Source organism: Hypanus sabinus, chromosome 3 (assembly GCF_030144855.1).
Source record: "Hypanus sabinus isolate sHypSab1 chromosome 3, sHypSab1.hap1, whole genome shotgun sequence".
NCBI classification, from domain to species: Eukaryota; Metazoa; Chordata; class Chondrichthyes; order Myliobatiformes; family Dasyatidae; genus Hypanus; species Hypanus sabinus.
Window position 1 is genome coordinate 43,634,117 of NC_082708.1, and position 26,306 is coordinate 43,660,422.

The following is a 26,306-nucleotide window of genomic DNA, read 5'->3' on the forward strand; positions in this document are numbered from 1 at the left end:
AAACTCATCCAGGTGTAATACCCTAACTGTCCCTGCACAACATCTGTTAAATGATCTTTCCTGCTCTCCCTGTTTTACTAATAGTTATTGAATTATTATGTTGATATGTTCACATTTATTTCAGTTTGATGATGATGTTTGCATGTGACCGTTCTGCTGATTGTGATTACTTATGGCTGTTTGTACCATTCTCTTGTTAATTGTTGGTTGCTATTATGGTGTTGTCCTGTGTTTTATGCTTAGCACCGAACCATAATCAATTCTGCTGTTTCACATACTGCCAATGATGCGATTGTGATTGTGACATGAATTCCAATTTTAAAAAATACACAGGATTGCATTGCATCAGATAGTTTTCATGGGGCACACTTATAATCTCCAGTTGGTTTCTGTTGTCTCCAGTATTTGTGGATAGGAGATTCTCAAGATTTGAGAAACTGTGTTTGTTCTCTGAAGGCAGATGAAATTAAGGAAGTATTTATTAGGAACTTTCTGAATTGAGGTTTATTAACAGACGGATACTGTTTCAACGGGCAGAAGCAACAGTATGTAATGCAACCATGAAAAGAAACAGCGGTTAGTGTACTGGATTTATTATTTCAGTAATATATTGTTCCATTAAGCATTTTTTGTTTACTTACATAATTTATTATGGATTATATGAAAGAACTACATGAGTGACATTATGTCATTACGACACCACATCATATGTGGCCGCCTTGCCAAAGAAAAAGAAAAACCAAGCAGGTAAATATCCCAGCTCCTGTGTTTTTTCCCCTTTGATTAGGTTCTAGAGTTACAAAGCATACAGTTAGATGAGGACAATATTTCATAGCGATGTTATGATCTGCAGTGAGTCGAGAAGTGGAGAGAGCAAATTACATCACAACTTTCAAAAGGAAGCTGGATAACTAGTTCAAAAGGAAGCGTTTGCAATGTTATATGGAAAAAACAGATGAATGGGACCAATTGGATCATTCAGACATTGAACTAAGTCTTGATGGAAGAAGTAGAAAAATGGAGAGATACCTTCTTACTTCAGGAGGCACTGCAGAGTAAGGCACAGAACATGGTGAACACAAATTATGGCAGTGATTGACCCCAGAGGGTTCCTTTGAGAATATAGATGCAATATAGGAAGATGTTTGAGAATTTGATACTGCAAAGTATTGGTTGGCATTACTTAAAGAATTATATCATGTGACCAACCTGGTGTAAGTACAAATAGAAATACTATTTAAGCTCTGTGTAAATTGTTCAGTTGATGAAATACTTTGTTAGTTTAATTCTTGGACAGTCCTGCAGTGTTCTAGAGGTCAATGACAAGATCTTCTCCTTGCTGATCACCAACATGGGTTCACCTCAAGGCTGCATGCTTAGACCCCTGCTCTACTCTCATTACACCCACAACCGTGTGGCTAAACACAGCTGAAATGCAAACTACAAGTTCACTGTCGACACCCACTGTTGTCTAAATTACAGGAGCTGATGAGTCTGTGTACAGGAGTGAGGGGGAACATATGGTTGATTAATGTCACAATAACAACCTCAAGCTCAACATCAACAAGACCAAGGAGCTAATTGTTGACTTCAGAAACGGGGAATTTGGGAGACCGCATACCAGATATTATTGGTGGTTCAGAAGTGGAGAAAATAAGCAGCTTCAAATTCCTGGACACTTAAATCTTGGGTGATTATCCTGGGCCCAGCAACGAGAGTCCTTCTTGAAGTGGCTGTGAGAACTCCTTCACTTTCTTAAAAGTTTAAAGAGATTTGGCAAGTCTCCAAATACTGTCACAAACTTCTACAGATGCATTGTTACAAGATGACTGTTTGTATCTTAGCCTGGTACAGAAATTCCGGGGCAAGAAGCTGCAGGGAGTAGAGGACGTAGCCCTACTCACCATTGACAGCATCTACAGGAGGTTCTTCCTCATAAAGGCAGCTATCATCAAGGTTTCCCATTCTTCATGCTGCTACCTTCAGACAGGAGGGGCAGAAGCCTGAAATCCCACCCCACTAGGTTCAGGAGGAGCTGCTTTCTTACAATCTTCAGGTTCTTTAACTGATCGGCACAACTCTAATCCCTCCTCAGTAATGGAGCACTATGGACTTGTCTCTGTCTCTCAGTTTTTACATTCTTTCCTTTCCCTCTTCACTGTCTTGCATATTTCATGTATATTTATATTCTCAAAGTGCCTGAGTTGCAGCTTCAAGTAAACCTTTTATTGTACATCTACTTGTGCATATGCACATGGTGATAAACTTGACTTGAGGGAATGCAGAACATTTAATGACAGGTCTATGAGCACCACATCCTGCCGACTGCACCATTAACTTCATCCACTCCTCATTCACTACATCCCATCACCAAACTCAGTAAGTCAGTCATCAGACTTCAATTCAGATCTTTGCAACATCAACACACAGCTGCACTTGGTAAAGCTTAGAGTCTGTCTCCCTCCTGCTCTCCCTCCCCCCCCCCGCTCCCACGCCATCCCCCCACTCTTGCGCCCTACCCCAGCTCTCGCACCCTCTCCCTCACTCTTGCACCCTCCCCCTTGCTCTCTCTCTCACTCTCACACCTGTTCAGTCATGAGAGATCCATTATCCAACCTCATGAAAACTCATCACTCTTTCTTCTCCAGCGTGATGGTGCATACAGGAAGCGCCCTGGAAGAGTCAATATGATTGTATCTATCAACCCCCCAAGGACAGGAATGTGTGCCTCAGAAACATTCACTGTTGTTGGTAAAAAAAAGCTTTAATCTGGATGAAGAAGTGGAGGGATGGGTTAGTAAATTTGCTGATGACATAAAGGTTGGGGGTGTTGTGAATAGTGTTGAGGGCTTTCAGAGGTTACAGTGGGACATTGATTGGATGAAAAACTGGGCTGAAAAGTGGCAGATGGTGTTCAACCCAGATAAGTGTGAAGTGGTTCATTTTGGTAGGTCAAATACGATGGCAGAATATAGTATTAATGGCAAGGCTCTTGGCAGTGTGGAGAATCAAAGGGATCTTGGGGTCCGAGTCCATAGGACACTCAAAGCTGCTGTGCAGGTTGACTCTGTGGTTAAGAAGGCATACAGTGCATTAGCCTTCATCAATTGTGGAATTGAGTTCAAGAGCTGAGAATTAATGTTACAACTATATGGGACCCTGGTCAGACCTCAATTGGAGTACTGGCTGCCTCACTACAGGAAGAATGTGGAAACCATAGAAAGAGTGCTGAGGAGATTTACAAGGATGTTGCCTGGATTAGGGAGCATGCCTTATGAGAATAGACTGAGTGAACTTGGCCTTTTCTCCTTGGAGCGGTGGAAGATGAGATGTGACCTGATCAAGGTGTATAAGATGATGAGAGGCATTGATCGTGTGGATAGTCAGAGGCTTTTTCCCAGGGCTGAAGTGGCTAACAGAGAGGGCACAGTATTAACGTGCTTGGAGATAGGTACAGGGAAGATGTCAGGGGTGGAATGGGCTGCCGGCAATGGTGGTGGAGGCAGATACAATAGGGTCTTTTAAGTGACTCCTGGATAGGTACATGGAGCTTAGAAAAATAGAGGGCTATGGGTAATTGTAGGTAATTTCTAAAGAAAGTACATGTTTGGCACAGCATTGTGAGCTGAAGGTTTTCTATGTTTCTATGTCAGGTTTTCTATGTTTCTATGGCTGCAGGAGTCCTCTTTCAGTAGGCTTTGTGTTTTTCTCTCTCCTCTCACCACAGCCCAACTCTGGGCATTCATGGCTCTTTCTGTGAGCCTTTCCACCTTCTCCTTCTTGGTCTGTTCTATAGCATCTGTTCATTTTGCCTCACTCGTGCACCATTGAGTGTGAACGGCTGGTTTTTACTGAATCCTTAATGCCTGTAGAAAATGCTTGGGATTTACCACACCACTCCTTGTCAACTTTGCAAGTTGAAACAAGTATGTAGAAAGCACCCAACATTTATTGAATTGTGGAAACTGACAGTAGAAATCAGCCAGTAGCTTTATTATAAACAGTTGATCATCCCTTTGAATGCTGCTGGTTAGGCCTTTGTTGTTGCCAGGACATGTCTAAGAGAAAGTGTCGAGTGAAGTACGGACTGCCAAGATGGCAGAGCCATTGATAAACCACCACTGCATTTCATGATCTGGCCTATATACCTCGTCTGAGAAAAATCCTCACCCGCAGGATGCCTGCTGTGATTAGCCAGATAGTGTGCAACCACACATGCCCTTTTGGAACTCAAAAGCACTTTTTGCATCAAGAGCAGTAATGAAGCCAATTTTATTGTCAAAATTTTTGCACTTTTTTTTCTGGTGAGGATGCTAATTCTGCGTATAACCTTGAATAAGTAAACTGAATTCTATAGTTTTGATAACGCTGTTTCCCGTCCTATATTAATACAGATATAGAACGGTTGGATCGTTCTTTCTCCTTTCTATACTGCTTCCTTTGTACTGCAAATGTACAATTCAGATGAGCTGTGTATTTGACTGAACATGACAGTTCCAAGCTGTGGAACCAAGCCATTTCACTGATCCCTTGCCAACAACTGCTGAAAAGAAAGTATTTTAACGAAATACTGTATATCAAACTTGCTGAGTCACAGGCCATACTTAGCAGCTGGGAACATTCAGCCACCCCTGGATAACATGGACTTGGGACTGAAAGAAGAAACAGATTTCCTCAGCTTTCTTTGTGGGTTCGGACTTGACGGGAGGGAACTCTGGACACAGGTATGTGAGGCAGCATTCAAAGACTACTTGTTTGCTAAAGAGGATTAACACCATAGAATAGATGGTTTTCAGATGATAGATTAGGCTTTAAACTCTGACCATGTCTTTTGAAAATGGATGTGATCAACTAGCCAGATTATGGGAGGATGAGCCTTCAACAATATCTCTATCCTCCATTATGGTGAGGTCTGGCATGTATGTGCTAAAAGCATTTGCAAGTATGTTCAGCTGGAGGAGGTGTATAGAGAATCCACCTTAGCCTCATCCAGCATCACAGAAGTCAGTCTCCAGGCAATTTAATTCACTCCATGTGAAATAAATAGCTGAGAGGCACAAGGAATTCTACAGGTGCTGGAAATCTTGAGCAACACACTGAAAATCCTGGAGGAACTCAAAAGGTCAGGCAGCGACTATGGAGAGAAACAAGCAGTCAATCTTTCAGTCTGAAACCTTTCATCAGGACTAGAAGGGAAGGGGGCAGAAGCCAGAATAAGGCAGGAGGAGGAGAACAAGTTGGCAGCTGGTAGATGAGACCAGTTGCAGACAACTGGACACAACAAAGGATGTGGGACCAGACAATCACCTCACGATAATACTGAAAACCTGCACTCCAGAACTAGCTGAGCCTCTATTCGTATCGTTCAGTTCAGTTGCAATTCTGACATTGACCTAAATGTAAGAAAAATTGCTCAGGGTATGCACAGTTCACAAAAAAATTGGACAAATCCAAGCCAGCAAATTAATGGCCAGACTGGCCAGTTTCAATCATTGGCAAAGTCATGGAAGTATTGGCAATGCTCACTACTCTCCATCGTTCAGTTGCACCCGGACAGCTTGGCTCCAGACCTTGTGCCAGTCTGCAGGTACAGTTGAGACATAGAGGCTTTAGATTCCTGTTCCTGGCTATCCTGCAGATAAATGTACAGTCTCCACAAAATAAAATTGAACACCTTAGGGCAAGATTACAGTACCAGAGGGACATCAGAGACTGTTGTATACTTTGTTTCATGGAAACATGGCTATCCTCTGCCATTTCAGATGCAGCACTGTAGCCTAATGGCTTCTCCATTCTCTGCAAAGATGGGACGGCTCAGTCTGTTAGTGGTCGAGGAGGTGGAGTATGCTTTGATTAACTTATCATGGTGCACATGTGCGGCAGTTCTATCTCAGTGCTGCTCACCCCACCTCAAACGTTTAGCGGTTGTGTCATCCATTTTATCTGCTGAGGTAGTTTTCTGCCATCATCCTAGTAGTGGTGTTCATTCCACCTCTGGCCAGTGTCAGGCAGGCAGTGGAGAAGCTCAGTTCCTTGGTCATAGAAACATAGAAAACCTACAGCACAATACAGGCTCTTCGGCCCACAAAGCTGTGCTGAACATGTCCTTACCTTAGAACTACCTACACTTACCCATAACCCTCTATTTTTCTAAGCTTGATGTACCTATCAAGGAGTCTCTTAAAAGACCTTATTGTTTCCACCTCCACCACTGCTGCTGGCAGCCGATTTCACACACTCACCACTCTCTGTGAAAAAACTTACCCGACATCTCCTCTGTACCTACATCCAAGCACTTTAAAACTACGCCCTCTCGTTCTAGCCATTTCAGCCCTGGGAAAAAGCCTCTGACTATCCACATGATCAGTGCCTCTCATTATCTTGTACACCTTTCTCAGTTCATCTCACTTCCTCTGTCACTCCAAGGAGAAAAGATCAAGTTCACTCAACCTATTCTCGTAAGGCAAGCTCCCCAAACCAGGCAACATACTTGTAAATCTCTTCTGCACCCTTTCTATGGTTTCCACATCCTTCCTGTAGTGAGGCAACCAGAACAGAGCACAGTACTCCAAGTGGCGTCTTAGTAGGGTCCTATATAGCTGCAACATTACCTCTTGGCTCCTAAACTCAGTTCCACGGTTGATGAAGGCCAGTGCACCGTATGCCTTCTTAAGCACAGAGTCAACCTGTGCAGAAGCTTTGAGTGCCCTATGGACTCAGACCCCAAGATCTCTCTGATCCTCTACACTGCCAGGAGTCTTACCATTAATACTATATTCTGCCATCATACTTGACCTACCAAAATGAACACTTATCTGGGTTGAACTCCATCTGTCACTTCTCAGCCCAGTTTTGCATCCTATCAATGTCCCGCTGTAACCTCTGACAGCCCTCCACACTATCCACAACACCCCCAACCTTTGTGTCATCAGCAAATTTACTAACCCATCCCTCCACTTCCTCATCCAGGTTATTTATAAAAATCACGGAGAGAAGGTTTTGCCGGAACAGATCCCTGAGGCACACCACTGATCACCAACTTCTATGCATCTACAACCACTCCTTTATTTCTGTAGGCAAGCCAATTCTGGATTCACAAAGCAATGTCCCCTTGGATCCCATGGCTCCTTACTTTCTCAATAAGCTTTGCATGGGGTACCTTACCAAATGCCTTGCTGAAATCCATATACACATTCATCAATGCGTTTAGTCACGTCCTCAAAAAAATTTAATCAGGCTCGTAAGGCACTACCTGCCCTTGACAAAGCTATGCTGACTGTTCCTAATCATGTTCTGACTCTCCAAATGTTCATAAATCCTGCCTGTCAGGATCTTCTCCATCAACTTACCAACCACTGAAGTAAGACTCACTGGCCTATAATTTCCTGGGCTATCTCTACTCCCTTTCTTGAATAAGGGAACAACATCCGCAACCCTCCAATCTTCCGGAACCTCTCCCGTCCTCATTGATGATGCAAAGATCATTGATAAGAGTCTCAGCAATCTCCTCCCTCATCTCCCACAGTTGTCTGGGGTACATCCTGTCTGGTCCCGGTGCATTATCCGACTTGATGCTTTCCAAAAGCTCCAGCACATCTTCTTCCTTTATATCTACATGCTTAAGCTTTTCAGTCCACTGCATGTCATCCCTACAATCACTAAGGTCCTTTTCCGCAGTGAATACTGAAGCAAAGTGTTCATTAAGTACCTCTATCTCCTCCGGTTCCGTACACATTTTTCCACTGTCACACTTGATTGGTCTGAAACATCTCACACTGTTGTCTTCCATATCATTGTGGTGATTTCAACCGGATCGGCTTGAAGTCTTTGAACAGCTGCCTGCAAAATATCATCTGTGGAACCAACCCACTTGCCCACTGTTATCCACCATCAGGAATGGTTACTATGCCATCCTGCAGCCACACTTTGGAAAGTCTGATCATCTGGCTGTACTTCCATTCCCAGTGTATAGTCAGAGATTGAAGACAGCTGAATCAGTGGTGAGGACCAAGAAGGTATGCTTAAGGGAAGTGGAGAAGTATTTACAGGACTACTTTGAGTCTATGGACTGGACAATATTCAGAGAGCTGTCTTAGGGTCTTAATATGCCACAGTTGTCAATTAATTAAGACTTGTGTTGATGAGTGTGCGCCTTCAAAACATACCAGACATAACCAAACCAAAAGCCATGGATAAGCCAAGAGATTTGTAGTCTGCTGAGGGCAAGATCTGTGGCATTCCAATCCGGTAATCAAAAACTATACCAGTTGTCTAGCTACAACTTATGGGAGGCTATTTTAAGGGCCAAAAACAACTCTGTTTGAAGTTAGTGACAGATTCAATGCACGTCAGTTCTGACAGGGTTTAAAGGCCCTGAAAGCGAAACCTACTATCATGAATGGTTGTGATGCTTCACTCCCAGATGAGCTCAATGCCTTTTATACACACTTTGAAGAAGGAGAATAAACCAACCTCTGTGAATCCCTGCAGCATCTCTGCGCTGGAGGCTGATGTTACGACATCTTTCAAGAGGATGAACCTTTGCAAGGCATCAGGCCCTGATAATGTACCTGGCAGGGCCCTGAAGACCTGTGCTGACCAAATACAATCTCTCACTGCTCCTGTCGGAGGTTCTCAACTGCTTCAAATGGCGACAATCATACCAGTGCCAGGAAGAGCAGGGTGAACTTACTCAACAATTACCGTCCAGTTATACTCACACCTACTATGATGAATTGTTTTGAGAGTTTGGTCATAGCCAGAGCCAACTCCTGCCTAAGCAAGGAAATAAATCCGCCACAATAGCTCTACACTGGCTCTCCTTGGCCTTGGAACATCTTGAAAATAGCAATACCTACTTCAGGCTGCTAATTATTAATTATAGCTCAGCATTCAGCACAATCATACCCTCAGTACTAATCAACGAGCTGGGAAACCTGGGCCTCTGTACTTCCTTCTGCAACTGGACCCTTGACTTCCTCACAGGGTCACTGTGAGTATGGATCGTAAGTAACATCTCCTCCTCACTGAGAATAAAAAATAGCATACTTCAAGAATAAAATTGAAGACCTCTGAGCAAGATTGTAGTACCTGAGGGACCTTGGGGACTGCTGTGTACTTTGCTTCATGGAAACATGGCTATCCTCTGCCATTTTGGATGTAGCGCTCTAGCCCTCTATTCTCTACACCCACAACTGTGTGGCTAGGCTCAGCTCAAACTCCATCTCGGTTTCCGTCTATAAAGTTACTGCTGACACAACTATTGGCAGAATTTCAGATGGTGACAAGGAGGCGTACAAAGTGAGATAGATCAGCTGGTTGAGAGCTGTTGGAATAATGACCTTGCACTCACTATCAGTAAAACCAAGGAATTGATTGTGGGCTTCAGGAAGGGTGAGTTGTTTCGAGTTCCTGGGTGTCGGTATCTTTATTGACGCAGATACAAAGAAGGCACAACAGCAGCTATATTTCATTAGGAGTCTGAGGAGACTTGGCTTGTCACGAAAGACACTCGCAATTTTCTGTAAATATACTATGGAAAGCATTCTAACTGGTTGCATCACCATCAGATATGGAAGGGCCACTGTCCAGGACTGTGTAAAAGCTGCAGAGAGTTGCAAACTCAGTCAACTCCATCAAGGACACGAGCCTCCCCAGTATCAAGGCCATCTTTAAAAGGCAATGCCTCAGAAAGACAGCATCTGTCATTAAGGACCCCTGTTACCCAGGACATGCCCTCATCTCATTGCTACCATCGAGGAGGAGATACAGGATCCTGAAGACACACACTCAACAGATTCTCCCCCTCCTTTTTTATATATATTTCTTAATGTAAGATAGATTTAAAAATGATCATATATTGTAATGCAAAATGACAAATTTCACAATGTATGCCAACGATATTAAATCTGATTCTGGTTCTGATTCTCCAGAGCCTACTCTGGTTATTTATGCTTACCTTTCCTTTGTAAGTTGGCAATCACAATACTCCTGTTGATAAGATTGTTCCAGAAAACCGTAGCATCAAGACAATGATTGTTTTTTTAAGTATCTAAGCTGTGGATAATGCAATAGAAACTCTTCATTTAGGATACATCATTGGCTTAAAGAAAGACTAGGAATACAGAATTGAAATATATGATTTTATTGAGTTTGTAGTCTTAGCTGAAAAACATACCTTGAAATCTACTCTACACAGAAGTATTTGAACTACTATTTTAACCAAGTTTTAACATCTCATCTATGAATGCCAATGTTCATCTTGCATTTATAAACAGAATGATCATTTCTGAAGTAAAATGTTCCAACTGAAAGTTTTCCAACCCTTTGACAAGAAGTGGAACATTGCATGAGAAACAGACATCTTTTGGCCACCCTCAGCATGCACTAATGAGTAAAAGATCAATCAATTCCATCCCCACCATCTTCCAATACTCAGAGTCACTATCTTCCAATACATAGTCCACTACCAGCTACTCAACCAATCTTGATTCCTTCAGTAAGAAGATTACACACATCATTCTTAATGCCAGTTATTTTGCTGAATTATTTCCTTCAGAGCACACTAGCAGACGTGAAAAACAATGTGAATGGCTATCTTCTTCATTTGAGAATATTAATACTTAAGAAATATTCTGTACAATGTACAGTGGCAATTTTCTAAAAAAAAACATTAAAGTGTACAACTGCATTTTCTAAAACTTTAATAGCAAAGATTTATATCTGGATACCTAATAAATCAAAACCAATTGGAAGAACACTGTCTATAATCCTCAGCAGGCAGTGTAAGTGACTACAGTGGTTAATGCTGCAATCTATTCCCACTGGTTGCTGTCTGAACCGTGGATCACTCATCACTTGTCTTCAGAAACCCTTTAGCAGCCTGAGCACAAAGATGTTTTGACAGTATTTTATCGTCACCTTTGCAGTCTTAAACATTCCTTCCGCAAGCTTTGAACAACGTGCCAAATGGTTCACATAAAAAAAGTTGATAGTAAATCAGAAATGTATATTGTTGCTTAAAATGAAGCATATATTTAATAGGTTGTGGTTTCTGTCTGTGCTGAAAACACGATTTGCCATTGTTCAGCTGGAAAACTCAATACCCTGAGATTCGTGCCCCGGTGAGATATTCCTCAGCTTTAGAAGGACGAAAACTGCAACGCTCCTCTGGCAACATCAAGTCATATTCTACAAAGAGTTCTGGAAATAGAAAGTTTAAGTCGCTAGTAAAAATAAGTAAACATATAGATGAATAAATTATTATCCAAAGTGTAAAAATGAGACTATTCAACAACTCCAGTGGTGCGCTTAATTGACCTCATTGAATTTTTAATAAACACCCTCCATTTTTTTCTTGTTACCAACAACTAATACTTGTACATGGGAATACTAACAAAATAATTAAAGATATTTCTTTGGTGTCTTTCATATGTTATTCAATACATACTAATATTATGTTGCATTGATTACGTACATTTGAAGTGCAAGTAACATGGTAATCACAAGCAACAAACTCCTGATAATTTGCTTTGAATGATCTTAGTTAAGGGATCAATACTGGGCAGAACTACATTAGTAACTTTCAACTCTTGCTCCAATGTTGGGCTCTGGAATCTCTGATGTCCAGCAAGATGCACCTCTGATAGAGTGATGTCCCCTACCTACAGGAATGCCAGGTCATCTTATATATTTGTAATTAAGCCCCTGGAAGTAAGAGTGTTAACAATGGAGCCATGGGTAACACAGTAATAAAGAATAGTCATTAGTAAATCATGTGATAAAAAACTGACAACTTTTCAGGCTAAACTTCCAGACAGAGCTTGGTGCACCAACTATATATAAATCTGAAATTGCAACAGACCTAGTGACACACTGAAAGGTGTCAATGACCATGCTACCTCCTCACCAATAACCTGTTCACTAATGCCTGATTTGGGTTTCTCCAGGACTGCTTTACCGCAGACTTGATAAAGAACTTCAGTTCAAACATTGTCCATGAGCTCAATTACAGAGGAGAGGGTAAGGTGATGGCCTCTGATAGCAAGACACTATTTGCAAGGTTTGGCGAATAGGAGTCTTGGTAAAACTAAAGTCAACTGATATCCAGAGGGCAAAGACGAGAAAATCTGCAGATGCTGAAAATTCAAACAACACCACACACAAAATGCTGGTGGAACACAGCAGGCCAGGCAGCATAGATAGGGAGAAGCACTGTCGACATTTCAGGCCGAGACCCTTCGTCAGGACTAACTGAAAGGAAAGATAGTAAGAGATTTGAAAGTAGTGGGGGGAGGGGGAAATGCAAAATGATAGGAGAAGACCGGAGGGGGTGGGATGAAGCTGAGAGCTGGAAAGGTGATTGGTGAAAGTGATACAGAGCTAGAGAAAGAGAAAGGATCATGGGACGGGAGGCCTCAGGAGAAAGAAAGGAGGTGGGGGGAGCACCAGAGGGAGATGGAGAACAGGCAAACCACTAAATATGTCAGGGATGGGGTAAGAAGGGGAGGAGGGGCATTAACGGAAGTTAGAGAAGTCAATGTTCATGCCTTCAGGTTGGAGGCTACCCAGCCGGTATATAAGGTGTTGTTCCTCCAACCTGAGTTTGGATTCATTTTGACAATAGAGGAGGCCATGGATAGGCATATCAGAATGGGAATGGGATGTGGAATTAAAATGTGTGGCCACTGGGAGATCCTGCTTTTTCTGGCGGACCGAGCGTAGGTGTTCAGCGAAATGGTCTCCCAGTCTGTGTCGGGTCTCACCAATATATAAAAGGCCACACTGGGAGCACCGGACGCAGTATACCACACCAGCTGACTCACAGGTGAAGTGTCGCCTCACCTGGAAGGACAGTCTGGGGCCCTGAATGGTGGTGAGGGAGGAAGTGTAAGGGCAGGTGTAGCACTTGTTCCGTTTACAAGGATAAGTGCCAGGAGGGAGATCGGTGGGAAAGGATGGGGAGGGAGGGGGGGAACGAGTGGACAAGGGAGTCGCGTAGGGAGCGATCCCTGCAAAAAGCAGAAAGGGGGGAGGGAAAATGTGTTTGGTAGTGGGATCCCGTTGGATGTGGCGGAATTTACGGAGAATTATATGTTGAACCTGCAGGCTGGTGGGATGGTAGGTGAGGATGAGAGGAATCCTATCCCAAGAAGGGTGGCGGGTGGATGGGGTGAGGGCAGATGAGCAGGAAATAGGAGAGATGCGTTTGACAGCAGAGTTGATGGTGGACGAAGGGAAGCCCCTTTGTTTAAAAAAGGAAGACATCTCCTTTGTCCTGGAATGAAAAGCCTCATCCTGAGAGCAGATGCGGTGGAGATGGAGGAATTGTGAGAAGGGGATAGCCTTTTTGCAAGAGACAGGGTGGGAAGAGGAACAGTCCAGGTAGCTGTGAGAGTCTGTAGGCTTATAGTAGATATCAGTAGATAAGCCGTCTCCAGAGATGGAGACAGAAAGATCTAGAAAGGGGAGGGAGGTGTCAGAAATGGACCAGGTAAATTTGAGTGCAGGGTGAAAGTTGGAGGCAAAGTTAATGAAGTCAACGAGCTCAGCATGTGTGCAAGAGGCAGCACCAATGCAGTCGTCGATGTAGCGAAGGAAAAGAGGGGGATGGATACCGGTATAGACTTGGAACATGGACTGTTCCACAAAGCCAACAAAAAGGCAGGCGTAACTGGGACCCATACGGGTGTCCATGGCTACACCCTTGGTTTGGAGGAAGTGGGAGGAGCCAAAGGAGGAATTATTGAGAGTAAGAACTAATTCCGCTAGACGGAGGAGAGTGGTGGTAGAGGGGATTTGGTTAGGTCTGGAATCCAAAAAAAAGTGAAGAGCTTCGAGACCATCTTGGTGGGGGATGGAAGTATATAGGGACTGGACGTCCACAGTGAAAATAAGAAATAAGAATCCGCAGGGAAATGCTTCAATGATTGGAGTCACATCCTGCACAAAGAAAGTGACTGCAGTTGTTTGGGGGGGGGGGGGGTTTCAGAGGTCAAAATCTTAGTTGTCTAGCATTTCTACAAGGCTTCCTTAGTCAGAAGACTACAATGAACATAAAATCGTAGAGCACAGGCACAAACCCTTTGACTCCAATGTTGCGCCGAGCTAAATTAGTACTCAAATGAACAACTAATCTCTTCTGCTTACACAGAGTTCTTCCATTTTCCTCACATTCCTCTGCCCATCCAAATGTCTCCTTAAAGTCTTGTGTGTCAGCCTCTACTACCACCCTCGACAGTGCATTCCCGCTACCCACCACCTCAGGTTTAAGTCATCTGCAGCTCACACCTCCTTTGTCATTACAACCCCCCCCCCCTCATCATAAAGCATTCCATCTGGTATTTGATATTTCCACATTGGGGAGAAAAAGATACTGTCAGTCTATGTTCTCTGTCTCTCATAATCTTCATTGGTTCACCAACTTCTCAAGGACAATGAGAGATGGGTAATAATTGCTAAGCTTGCCTGCAATGCCCTTATCCTGCAAAACAAACTTTAAAAAACGCTCTGTTGCTTCAAAGGACCTGAAAATATATTCACATAATTCAACTAATTCTGCCTCAAAATAAAACGAAGGATCCTGCTGAAGGGTCTCAGCCCGAAACATCAGCTGCACTCTTTTCCATATATACTGCCTGGCCTGCTGAGTACCTCCAGCATTTTGCGTGTGTTGCTCGGATTTCCAGCATCTGCAGATTTTCTCTTGTTTGTGATCAAAATAAAATGATTTGTTTAAACGTGCACCTTGCAATAATAATTAAATGAGAAGTCTTGAGTTTTGGAATAAAATACACCACTCATTATTTCATAATAAACAGATCCCAAATTTCACTTTAATAAATCCGATACAGACTTTAGAACTCTCCTAGAATTCCGTGTCTTTCAGATCAGGGCAGAGATTTCCTCCAGGTTAGAAACAATAATCAAGCTCCAACCTGTCAAGTACTATTAGAAGAATTATTTGGTTGGTAACATGATAACCAATACTGGGGTACATAGATCAAATATAAACACAACTCTGTATGCTTAAATAAGTTTTGAAATCTGTATTGATCCTATTTATTTAAGTGTCACTCATAATCATATTGACAAATCTGCTGGGCTTTTTTTATTTTTACAAATTAAATATATAATTAAAACAATATTATTTTTCTGTTTGGATTAAGTCAATCAGCATAAAGTTTGATGAAATTTTCCACCTGACTGTTGTCTATCTGTGCATGTAGATATGGGAATGTGGTAAGAAGGGAGCAGGCATCTGTCTATTTCTGGTGTTTTAACTCATGGATTCCCTGTGCTCAGGTTGTGGTAAGGGCAATGTCTGTGCTTCCTTTTACAGAAAATGTAGGCTATTAATTTTAGATTTAAACTGGCAGCTTCCATTTTTACCATTTTCCACCCATAAGAGACATCACCAGTTGCTGTTTCACATTGTCACTCTTTCTCTGTCAAAAATATCCATATAGTTCATCATCATTTTGATTGTAGCAGTTGCCTCTCCTATTGCGACATATACTTTAATCCCTGGTGATCCAAAGGTTAAACTTTTGGAAAATCCAAATTTATCTCCTTCTGATCTCATAAACATAAGAGATTCTGCAGATGCAGGAAATCCTGAGCAACGGAACACAAAATGCTGGAGGAACTCAGCAAGTCAGGCAGTTTCTATGGAGGAGGATACAGTTGACATTTTGGGCTGAGACCCTTCATCACATCCTGATGAAGAGTTTCATCCTGAAACGTTGACTGTTTACTCCCCTTCATAGATGCTGCTTGTCTAACTGAGTCGTGTGTGCTCCTTCTGATTTCATTTCTTTCTCCATCAGTAAAACACAACAGGCCAAGATGACCTGAAGATCTATTGACACAAAAAGTAAGCAGCCAGCAATGCAGGAATAATTGTATTGTGAAATTTTCAAGTAAGTGACAATTTGTCAGTACACCCTCAGCAATACTGCTTCAATAAGTGTTGACCAATTGGCCATGACTTTCTTCATTCCATGAGCTTTAATAATTTACTTGTGCTGAAATCTATCTGTAAACAACGTCACTTCATTCAGGATTCTACCACTATTGTAAACACCTTGATTCCTATCCTGCTATGAACCCTTAAGAACTTTTGTGTTTCAATAAGATTCTTATTCTAAATGGCAGACCCAATCTGTTTAGCCTCTCCTTAGCATAACAAATTACCAATAAGTGAGTACTGTATTGTGAAGTCATAAATTTCCAAATTTACTGATGTTTGATTGATGTTATTATTATATAGATGATAAAAACACTAAGATTTAAATGAATCATAGGTGACATTCAACTGATCACTATGCCTTACCCCTCTGTCTTCCTTTGGATCTTGCTTCACACTGCACTGCATTTGGTTCTGCTCTTCGCCTCCATAGTTTGCTGTTGGGAGATCTTCGAGATGTTCAGAACCTTCTTGCTTTTTGCCCTCTATATTAGCTTCTCCTGTCTCAACTGGAAAGGACTGCAGACAAAGCGACTCAGGTGGATCCCCTTCCTTTGGACATTTATCTGAAGGCCGGATTATCGGGGCTTCTAAGTTTGGGCTCCAGGCAGTAATGTGTTCGGGAGAAGTTTCAACGTCTGAGGGGTGCAGAGACTCACAAGATGAACCGCTGTGGCTACAGTTGGAATCTCGCATTAAAGGCCAAGCTTCTGAGACATCACTATCAAAAGAGGGTGTAAAGATGTCAAGGAGAGAAGGCAGTACATCGCGACCAAAGTCCTTGTTCCTGAGTGAGACAGAAAGCGCGTTACAGTTGGCGAGGGCGGTCGATAAAGACTAGCCGGTAAACCAGTGACTCAACAGTGCAGGGCATCAAGTATCTTGTGATGAAATAGGCTTTTTGGTTGAGTAAAATACAATATATTGTGCAACAGTAAATGAAAATTTAATAACTGCACATTCTGGAAATTGTAAGTAGAAGCAGAAAGTGGAGAAACACTTAGCAGGTCAGGCAGCAGCTGTGGAAAGACAAACAGAGCAACATCTCAGATGGAAGATCCTCTGTCATCACTTGAAAAGAAAGGAAATAGATTGGGTTACTGTAAAACTGGGAGACAGATAGATTGGGGAAAGGGAATATTTCTGTTAGGGTGAGGGCAGAATTGCCTTTGGGATGAGTTTAAAAGGTCAACCTGTTGATTTATTCATGGGACAGTTAGACAGAGAAAAATTATTTTTCTTTCCTGTTTATAATTTTACTTCTTCTGGCAGGGTAACTTGCTTTGGCACGGTATTAAGTGGCAGGATTAGCAGGCAGAAATGCTTGAAGAATAGGGGAAGATGCAAGTATTCTCCCTGCATGATGGCAGCCAGAGACTGGAAATGATGAAAAAGCAACGTCAAGACATGCCAGTATGAAGTGCCTGTTAGGTCTCTTTATGCTGATAGACAAAGAGAAAGCCATTCTATAGCTGTAGGCTTCGACATTGAGGCTTGTACACTACAACACACCCTGATGGAAGCTGGGACTCAAGCTGATGTGGCCTTCTTATAAAAGTGTAGGGTGTCAAAGACAACTAATTACATTGCTGTATGATGCTGAATTAAAATGGGAGGCAACATGGCACTCTATGGATTGAAGGTAGGTTTTCCATATACTAGTAACACAACAACACAGGGTGAAAGCACTAAGACTCAAAGTCAGGATCCCTAACCAGGGGTCCATGGCATAAAAAGGGTTGAGAACCCCTGCTCTAAGCCATGAACTAATGAGATTAACCAGTTAGCACTGTAAAAGCTGTTAATTGTTGCCGTGGTGAACTGTGTGAGAGCAAGTAAAGCAGTTTGCTGTTGGACATGAGGTACTTCCTGCATTTACCTTTTAAGATGCTCCGACGCACTTGGAGGGAAGGAGCTTTCGCTACTGTACTCCAGACTGCAGGTGTCATCAAAGCAGCAAGCTGGAACCAAGTGAACAGGACCTGAAAGAAAAAGTCCAGTGACTGCAGGGAGGAAATGAATCGAAGCGGAGACAACAGCCTCCATGCTGTCCACTTTGGGGGCTTACAACGTTCTTGTTCACCTTCTTAAAAGAATTCTAAAGAATACTGTGCTGATTCTCTTTACTCCTCATGTTCCGCCCTCATACTCCTCATATTTTTGTCTTTGTATCTTTCCCAGGATCCACGCTAGCTTTTCCTTGTAGTTTCATCTTGTATCTTTAGCTTTTTTCTGGCACTCAGACTCCTGCCTCTCTGGATTATGAACTGGCTCGGTACTGTACGTTATTTTTTGATCATCTCCATCTAACATTCAGATAATTCTATCCATTAACAGATGCACTAGGCTGCAATGGCCTTTGGGCTATCTCTGTTTCATTACATGGAATCCAATTGATACAAATCTAGATACTTCCCTCTCCCATAAACCAGTTTGAACATTATTATATAACAATTAGATGACTTTTATGCTACAAACTAAACATGACTCACAATTGTTTCATTGTCTAATCCAGCCAGGCCCAAAGCTGATTCAATGACATACTCTTCCAGGAAACTATCCCAAAAACTGTTCTTACTGTGCTCACAAAAATCATCTGACACAAGCTAGCTAGTTACTCATCCCAATCTATATAAAGAATTAAGTTATGCATTCTGCCATCTCACAGCTACCACCAGAGCATGCTTGCACAGTAACAACCATGATATTAAATCCTTTTCCATTTCTTGCTTCTATATCTAAAGTCTCTGCTTCTTTATTTCCCTCTTGTTATATACTTAGTGCCTCACTGAAATCAGTTCTTTTGTATTTCCTCTTTGAATAGGAGTGGCACAGCAACATGGTGGTTGCGTAATGCTTTACAGCCACCGTTTGATGGCCGCCACTCTGTAAGAAGTTTGTGTACTTTCTCCATGACCGTGTGGATTTCCTCCGTTGCTCCAGCTACCTCCCACATTCTAAAGGTGTAAGGATTAGTAAATTTTGGGGCTGCTTTGATGGCACCAGAAGCAGGGCAATACCCATGGGCTGCCCCGACACCTCCCTAGACTGTGTTGGTCATTGATGCAAACAATGCATTCCACTGTGTGCTTTGATGTTTCAACGTAAACTAATTTAGTTCCTCAGAGTTGTAAGAATCCACGTAGATGACTCAGTCTCCGTATTTTACATAATCCCTCAGAGACGCAAAAATTATGCTCTGTTAGGCGGACTTCTTTAGCCAGAAGCATAAAACTGCAGAGACTGCTCATCTGTAAGCAGTCACAGTACGTGGACTGTCTTTCATTTTAAGGTAAAATACAAAGGAAAAATCTAATTTTGATATATTTTTAGGATGTGCAACTGAGCCGATGATTGAAAGGTGCATTATGTTTTGTCAAGTTATCACTAAAGAATGTGCGTTTAACTTTGGACAAGCATAATTGCATTAAAGATATTACTTAAATTTGTTAGGATTTTCCATCAAATTGAAATGAATAGAAAGAAGACAATCATGACTGATGCACGAAAACTAATTTCAGTTGTCTTGCTTGCAATCTTATTATAAGACCATATGATATAGGAGCAGAATTAGGCCATTTGACCCATTAAGTCAGCTCCACCATTTCGTCATGGCTGATCCAATTTTCCTCTCAGCCCCAATCTCCTGCCTTCTCCCTGTACTTCTTCATGCCCTGACCAATCAAGAATCTATCAACCTCTGCCTTAAATATTCATAAAGTTTTGACCTTCACAGCTGCCTGTGGCAAAGAATTCCACAGATTCACTACTCTCTGGCTGAAGAAATTCCTCCTCATCATTCTAAAAGGATGCTCCTCTATTCTGGCTGTGCCCGCTGGTCTTAGACTCTCCCACCATAGGCAACAACTTCATTATCTTTGCATTCCTCTTAAATTGCACATAAAAAGTGACTGTGGTTTTAAACAGTAAAGAGGTATAATTAAGGGGAAACCACTGCAATGGAGGTGCCAGTGTACCCTGAAACACAGCCCTTTGGGCATCTTCCCTCACACTTACCACAGGTCTGTGCTGGACTTTGCTGACAGTAGGCACAAGCTCGTTGTGGATTCAGATTAATCCTTTGCCTGTCAAGTGAAGATAGTTCAGCTCTGTTGAACTGAGCATCCTGTAGCCTCATTGACCCTAATAGCAAAATAAAAAGATGCAGATCTCAGTAATTCTCAACATACTGTTTCAGTAGCCACACCCTCCTTCCCAGCACAGGTACTGGTTGTATCGGTGACATTGGTTTTTCTACATCCGTTTTTCTACACCCACGTTAACAGAAGTTTTTTTGAGATAAACAATGGTTCAAACTACAAATATTCTTGCATGACTGGAGCTGTTTTAATCTTTTCTTTTCAAAAATAATTAGCATATCAGAGGGTACTAATGTTTTTTAAGAAAAGCCCAGTATTTACCAGGCACTAGAAATTAGAAACATTTCAGATTCTGTGCTCATATTAGCATTGCAGATAAGATCTCTGTGTAAAGGATACACTAATAATATGTAGATGGTTGTCTTAATCCAACCCTGGGGTATTACAAATGAGATCAAGGACATTATATTTTGCAGGAGTTTATCAATGAATCAATTAAGAACAACCAGCTCAAAAACCAACATTCTCAGAACATCTAAAACCTAGCACACTTCAATTATTTGTAAATGAATTCTCAAGCTAAATACAGACAGCATTTCTTTGCAAACTTTTCTGCATATCAATGCCATATGTATCAGCCCACTGAACACAGCTGATAATTTGAAATTGGTCACTTCACTGAGAACTTTGTTCAGACACAGAGACAGGCTTAATATAATATAATTGAAAACATTCCTTCTTCATGACAAACACTTTTTAAAAAAAGTTTAAGAGTCCTTTCCACCAGGCCTGGATTCAATCACTATGTTAGACAGGTCATCTGCCTCCCAGATCAAGCTTTAAATTTCACAACATATTCTGAAGTGATATAATAAAGCTGCTTTCTATGTGTGGTCTGCATCTTTGTACTTGAAATTAGTGGCTGCTTATGGTTAGTTTTAAATCCAATTGTAGATGTCAGTGTAATGAGAAGAGGTTCTATTTTTCTCTCTGTTGGGAAAGGGCTGTTAACTCTTTGGCTGAATGAAAGACCGGGAAGCAAAATATATTTTCCATTTCATCCATTTGCAATAAGATAATTTAACTACACCAATGTATTAAAGTCATAATGACATTATAGAACCCTGAGGACTAGATGGATAGGAGCATATTCAGCTGATGACTGACTACTTGCTCCTTTTAGATATGTCTGTACAGGAAAATTGTACTAATCACACCTTCACACCTCTTGTTACAGCATTGCTTTGCAATGCTTTAGCCAGTGAAAACCACTACAGAATCAGAATCAGGTTTACTATCACCAGCATATGTCATGAAATGTGTTGACTTAGCAGCAGCAGTTCAATAAAATACATAATACAGAGAAAAATAAGCAGATCAATTACAGTAAGCATACATGCATATTAAATTAAAAATAGTGCAAAAACAGAAATATTAGAAAGTGAGGTTGTGTTCATGTGTTCAGTGTCCATTGAGGAATCGGATGGCAGAGGGGAGTAAGCTGTTACTGAATCGCTGAGTTTGTGCCTTCAAGTCTCTATGCCTCTTTGCTGATGGTAACAATGAGAAGAGGGCATGTCCTGGGTGATGGCGGTCGTTAATAATGAGCACCGCCTTTCTGAGGCACCAATTCTTGAAGATGTCTTACAGAGGCTAGAACCCAAGATGCAGTAGACTAATTTTACTACATTCTGCAGCTTCATTCGGTCCTGCCCAGTAGCCCCCCCATCTCCCCCCCCCCATACCAGACAGTGATACAGCCTGTCAGAATGCTCTCCACAGTAGTGTTTCAGGTGACAAACAAAATCTCCTCAAGCTCTTAATGAAATACAGCCACTGTCTTGCCTTCTTTATAGCTGCATTGACATGTTGGGACCAGGTTAGATCCTCAGAGATTTTGACACCCAGAACTTGAAACTGCTCACTCTCTCCACTTCAGATTGCTCTCTGAGGATTAGTTTGTGTCCCCTCATCTTACCCTTCCTGAACTCCACAATCAGCTCTTTCACCTTACTGATGTAGAGTTCAAGGTTGTTGCTGCGACACTCAACTAACTGGAATATCTCGATCCTGTACGCCCTCTCACCTCCATCTAAGATTCTACCAACAATGGTTGTGTCATCAGCAAATTTATAGATGGCACTTGGGCTATACCTAGCACACAGTCATAGGTACAGAGAGAGTAGAGCAGTGGGCTAAGCACACATCCCTGAGGTGTGACAGTGTCGATTGTCAGCGAGGAGGTGATATTATTAACAATCTGCAGAATGTGGTCTTGCAGTTAAGAAGACAAGGATCCAGTTGCAGAGGGAGGTACAGAGGCCCAGATTCTGTTGCTTATTGATCAGGACTGTGGGAATGATGGTGTTATACCCTGATCTATAGTTGACGAACAGCATCGTAAAATAGGTGTTTGTATTCTACATGTGACCTAGGGCCATGTGAAGGGCCATTGAGGTTGTGTCCATTGTAGACTTATTGTGGCGATAGGCAAATTGCGCTGGGTCCAGGTCCTTGCTGAGACAGGAGTTGATTCTAGCCATGACCAACCTCTCAAAAGCATTCCATCACTACAGATGTGATTGATACTGGATGATAGTCGTTAAGGCAGTTCACACTACTCTTCTACATGGCAAAAAGCTCATCAAACTAACTTTGCATGGGTTGTCATTTTGATGTTGTTGGCATCTTTTGGCAGCGGCCATTCTTATTTCACTTAATCATGTACCTTGACATTTGGACCACAACTAATGGGACAATGTAACTGTAGTTTTACAAACCTTGCCGCTGTTGAGTTACCCTGAATCTTAGGTAAGGTCGAGCAACAGTTAAGAGGCATCTAGACAAACGCATGAACAGGTAGGGAATGAAGGGATACAGGCCATGTGCAGCCAGATGGACTGAGTTTAAATTGGGCAAAGTGGTCAGCACAGACATTGTGGGCTGAAGGGCCTGTTCCTGCGCCATTATGTGTTGCATTTGCAGAATATATCTAGAATGTTCCATATGTTTGGGGTAAAAAGGTGAGGTAAATTTCAACTGGAGAGCAGCTTCCAAATGATCATCAGCAGCCAACTTACCCTTTGCTTTCCTGCATGTTATCGCTTAGCCAATCACATTGATGTGCAGTCTATTTGACTATAATGATACATTACAGAATTCAGTTCTTTCAGAATTAGTAGCAGGATTCAATATTCATTAAAAAGTAGCAGTATTCATCCTTGTATTTGACACAAGGGCGTTCTATCAACTTTAGCCATGAAGAGTTATCCTACCATTCTCTTCAGCTGTCCATCACCTCCCTCTGACACACCTCCTCCTTTCCTTTCTCCCATGGTCCACTCTCCCCTCAACCCTTTACCCCTTCTACATATCACTTCCCAGCTTCTCATTTCATTCTCCCTCCCCCACCCACCCATTTTCTCTCTCATTTGAGATCACTTTTCACCCGTCTGCTTGTACTCCTTTCTCTTGCCCCAGCTTCTTATTCTTGCTCTTCTCCTTTCCTTCCCGGTGCCGGTGAAGGGTCTCGGCCCGAGATGTCCGCTGTTTATTCCCTCCATTGTTGCTGCCTGATCCGCTGAGTTCCTTCAGCATTTTACTCAGGAATTAGCTCTCGTTTCTGATTTGCAGAACCCCATTCCCCATCAGGCCATACATTTATAGAGGGTCATTTTACGTCAGAAACTTACAGTTGGGATTCTTCTCCATAAATTGTTTCTTGCAGTAGATGATGCAGAGGATAAGGAGAGCGAGCAGGACCATAGCCAACGCACTGCAGATAACTGCAGCCAATGCTGTGTCCCGAGGACTGGAGGACGTTGATGAGATTTTCACCAGGTTCACTCTAGCACTACCTAAAAGCAAAAGTAAATGGAAATTATTGTCAGGAATGACCTCAACAATTTTGAACCCCGCACTTCAGCCATGAATCACACCCATTCTGATTTGTATTCTGAACTATAGAGAATGAAGCAATTCTTCTACTCAGGGCCAAAGCAATTAAATTGGGCAACAATGTAGAAAGTGAGTCAGTGACCCTTCATCAGATTTGTAATATAACTCTATTTATCTATCCACACATTCTGCCTGATTAGCTGTAACCAATATTTTCTACTTTTACTTCAGATTTCATAGTCGCTCTTGCAGTGCTGGAAACCTGACAGCTGGTATGCACAAAGAAATTCTCACAGACAGAAATATGAAAAGCAAAGGGTTGCAGATACTGGAAATCAGAAAGAAAATGTAAAATGCTGGACGTACTGGAACTCTGCACAGCAAACTTGAGACATGACAATGACAGGATGGTATGTCTTTTAACTCGACTGAGATATAAATATATTGGTCAGGTCACAAAAGATAAATGAAAAGCAATAAAATCTGTAGATGTTGGAAATCAGAAATAAAAGATGAGCAGGTAAGACAGGATCTGTGGAGTGAGAAACCGTGGAAGCTGAACTATGGCCAATGCACTGTTTCCGAGAATGGAGCAAGCAGGAAAGATCAAAGGGAATGTCTGAAATTATTCATTCACACTTGGGTTCCCAATCACAATAACATGTCTGTTCAGGTCAGATGCTGTATCTCAAGCATACTTTAATTTTCATATAGCCAGCCATTGCAGTTTGGTATTTCCAGTATTCCCTTTTATTTTAGCTTTCCTGAATCCACTACCTCACATTTCCACCACTGCTTTTAATTTTCCTCTCTCTCATGGCCTCATTCATCTCCTGACAGGTCATTTATAATTGCAAGCACTTCAGTTACCATCCGTATTAGAGCCTTGATTGGTATCTATTCCTATCGCAGAAAATACACGGCTGTTTTTCCCATTCTCCTCTCTGCAATTTAAATCATTGGATTACTATATTTTCCTAGTTCCGTCAACATGAAACATTAACTCTGCTTTTCTCATTCTGTGTTAATATTCAGTACGTTAGTTAACATACAAGATTCCCAGCATTTTCTGTTGTTATTGATGGAAATAATGCCCTTGCTTTTCTACAAAACCATGTCTTGGTATTTATATTAGGGGCTCCTGATAGGGCAGTGTCTTGGTTCATCTGTAAGACAACATTACTGAGAGGTTCTACACCACAGAGTCCCTGGATTTAAGTTCCCGAGTTGATGTGGGACTATAACCTCCTGACTCAGAATCAAGAAAGCTATCACTTGACCAGCAGCTTACTGGTTAATGTCATTGTAACACTGTTAAAGTTTAGGAGCAAGCAGTTAATACTTACAAATATTGACTTAGGCTGGAGCTGATGAGGCACTGTTAATCTTTTAACTGTTTCCCTGGCAAGTTCAACACTATGTCAATGTCAAGTCTCTACTTGTTTTCTCAGCTTCTTAAAATGCCATGAAATGATCTTTATGGGGTGGGAATTACAGTTTCACTAGAGATATTGAACACATGAAACATTCTCAAACACCACAACAAAGAAGGATCTCCGTCAATCATTTAGTAAAACTTTGTATGAAAGTTTAGAAATCTGAATGTTTGCAAAAGACTTTACATATCTAATTTTGGTCCTGAGGTAATTCTTAGGTTATATTGTTTCAGAAGATCACCGAGTTTATAGGGAAGGCGGGGTGCCATGGTAGCTTAGCAGTTAGCACAACGCTACTACAGCTCAGTGTATACCGCAGCTCTGAGTTCAGTTCCAGCACTGTTCTTATAAGGAGTCTCTGTACATCCTTCCCATGGAATACATGCATTTTCCCTGCTACTTGGATTTCCTCCCACCGTCCAAAGACGTACCAGGTTGGCTAATTGTCCCATGATTAAGTTAGGGTTAATCAGTGTTGGGCCAATGTTGCTCGAAGGGCAGAAAGGACATACTCTGCACTGTATTGCTAAATATTTTTATTTATTGAGATACAGCAAGAGTAGATCCTTTGAGCCCTTTGAACTGTGCCACCCAGCAATCCCCCAATTTAATCCTGGGCTAATCACAGGACAATTTACAATGGCCAAGCAACCTACCAACTGGTATGTCTGTGGTCTGTGGGAGGAAACTGGAGCATCCAGAGGAAACCCACATGGTCACGGGAAGAATGTACTAACTCCTTACAGGCAGCAGTGTGAATGAACCCAGGTGGCCTGTACTATAAAGCCCTAACCACTACAATACCACGCTGTATATAAATAAAGATTTATATTTCTATTTCTGATTTACTGCAGCAGTTCCAGTATTTCTCTCATTCACTCAGAAAAGTAATATTCCTTCCATTGC

At 41.9% G+C, this 26,306-nt stretch overlaps 1 protein-coding gene and 1 long non-coding RNA gene across 8 annotated transcripts in view; one reads left to right on the forward strand and one right to left on the reverse strand.

The window, feature by feature from the left end:
- The first annotated feature begins 4,678 nt into the window (after positions 1–4,678).
- Positions 4,679–24,828, forward strand: LOC132391259 (uncharacterized). Of its 2 annotated transcripts, none has more exons than XR_009511143.1 (3): positions 4,679–4,724; positions 15,828–15,920; positions 24,196–24,828. It is a non-coding gene; the product is annotated as an uncharacterized LOC132391259 (long non-coding RNA). The 2 variants fall into 2 exon arrangements; XR_009511144.1 differs by having other exon boundaries at positions 4,704–4,724; positions 15,828–15,874.
- The window catches only part of tnfrsf19 (tumor necrosis factor receptor superfamily, member 19), a 94,149-nt gene continuing 77,971 nt past the window's right edge, over positions 10,129–26,306 (reverse strand). For 5 of the 6 annotated variants that reach the window (XM_059964189.1, XM_059964192.1, XM_059964194.1 and 2 more), the window contains exons 6-10: positions 23,760–23,924; positions 19,985–20,110; positions 17,847–17,949; positions 16,334–16,754; positions 10,129–11,202 (exon numbers count right to left, since the gene is read on the reverse strand). In XM_059964189.1, the coding sequence (XP_059820172.1) occupies positions 11,191–11,202; positions 16,334–16,754; positions 17,847–17,949; positions 19,985–20,110; positions 23,760–23,924 (827 nt within the window). In that variant the 3' untranslated portion in view covers positions 10,129–11,190. The remainder of the gene's footprint in view (positions 11,203–16,333; positions 16,755–17,846; positions 17,950–19,984; positions 20,111–23,759; positions 23,925–26,306) is intronic. The other variant, XM_059964191.1, reaches the window with a different exon arrangement.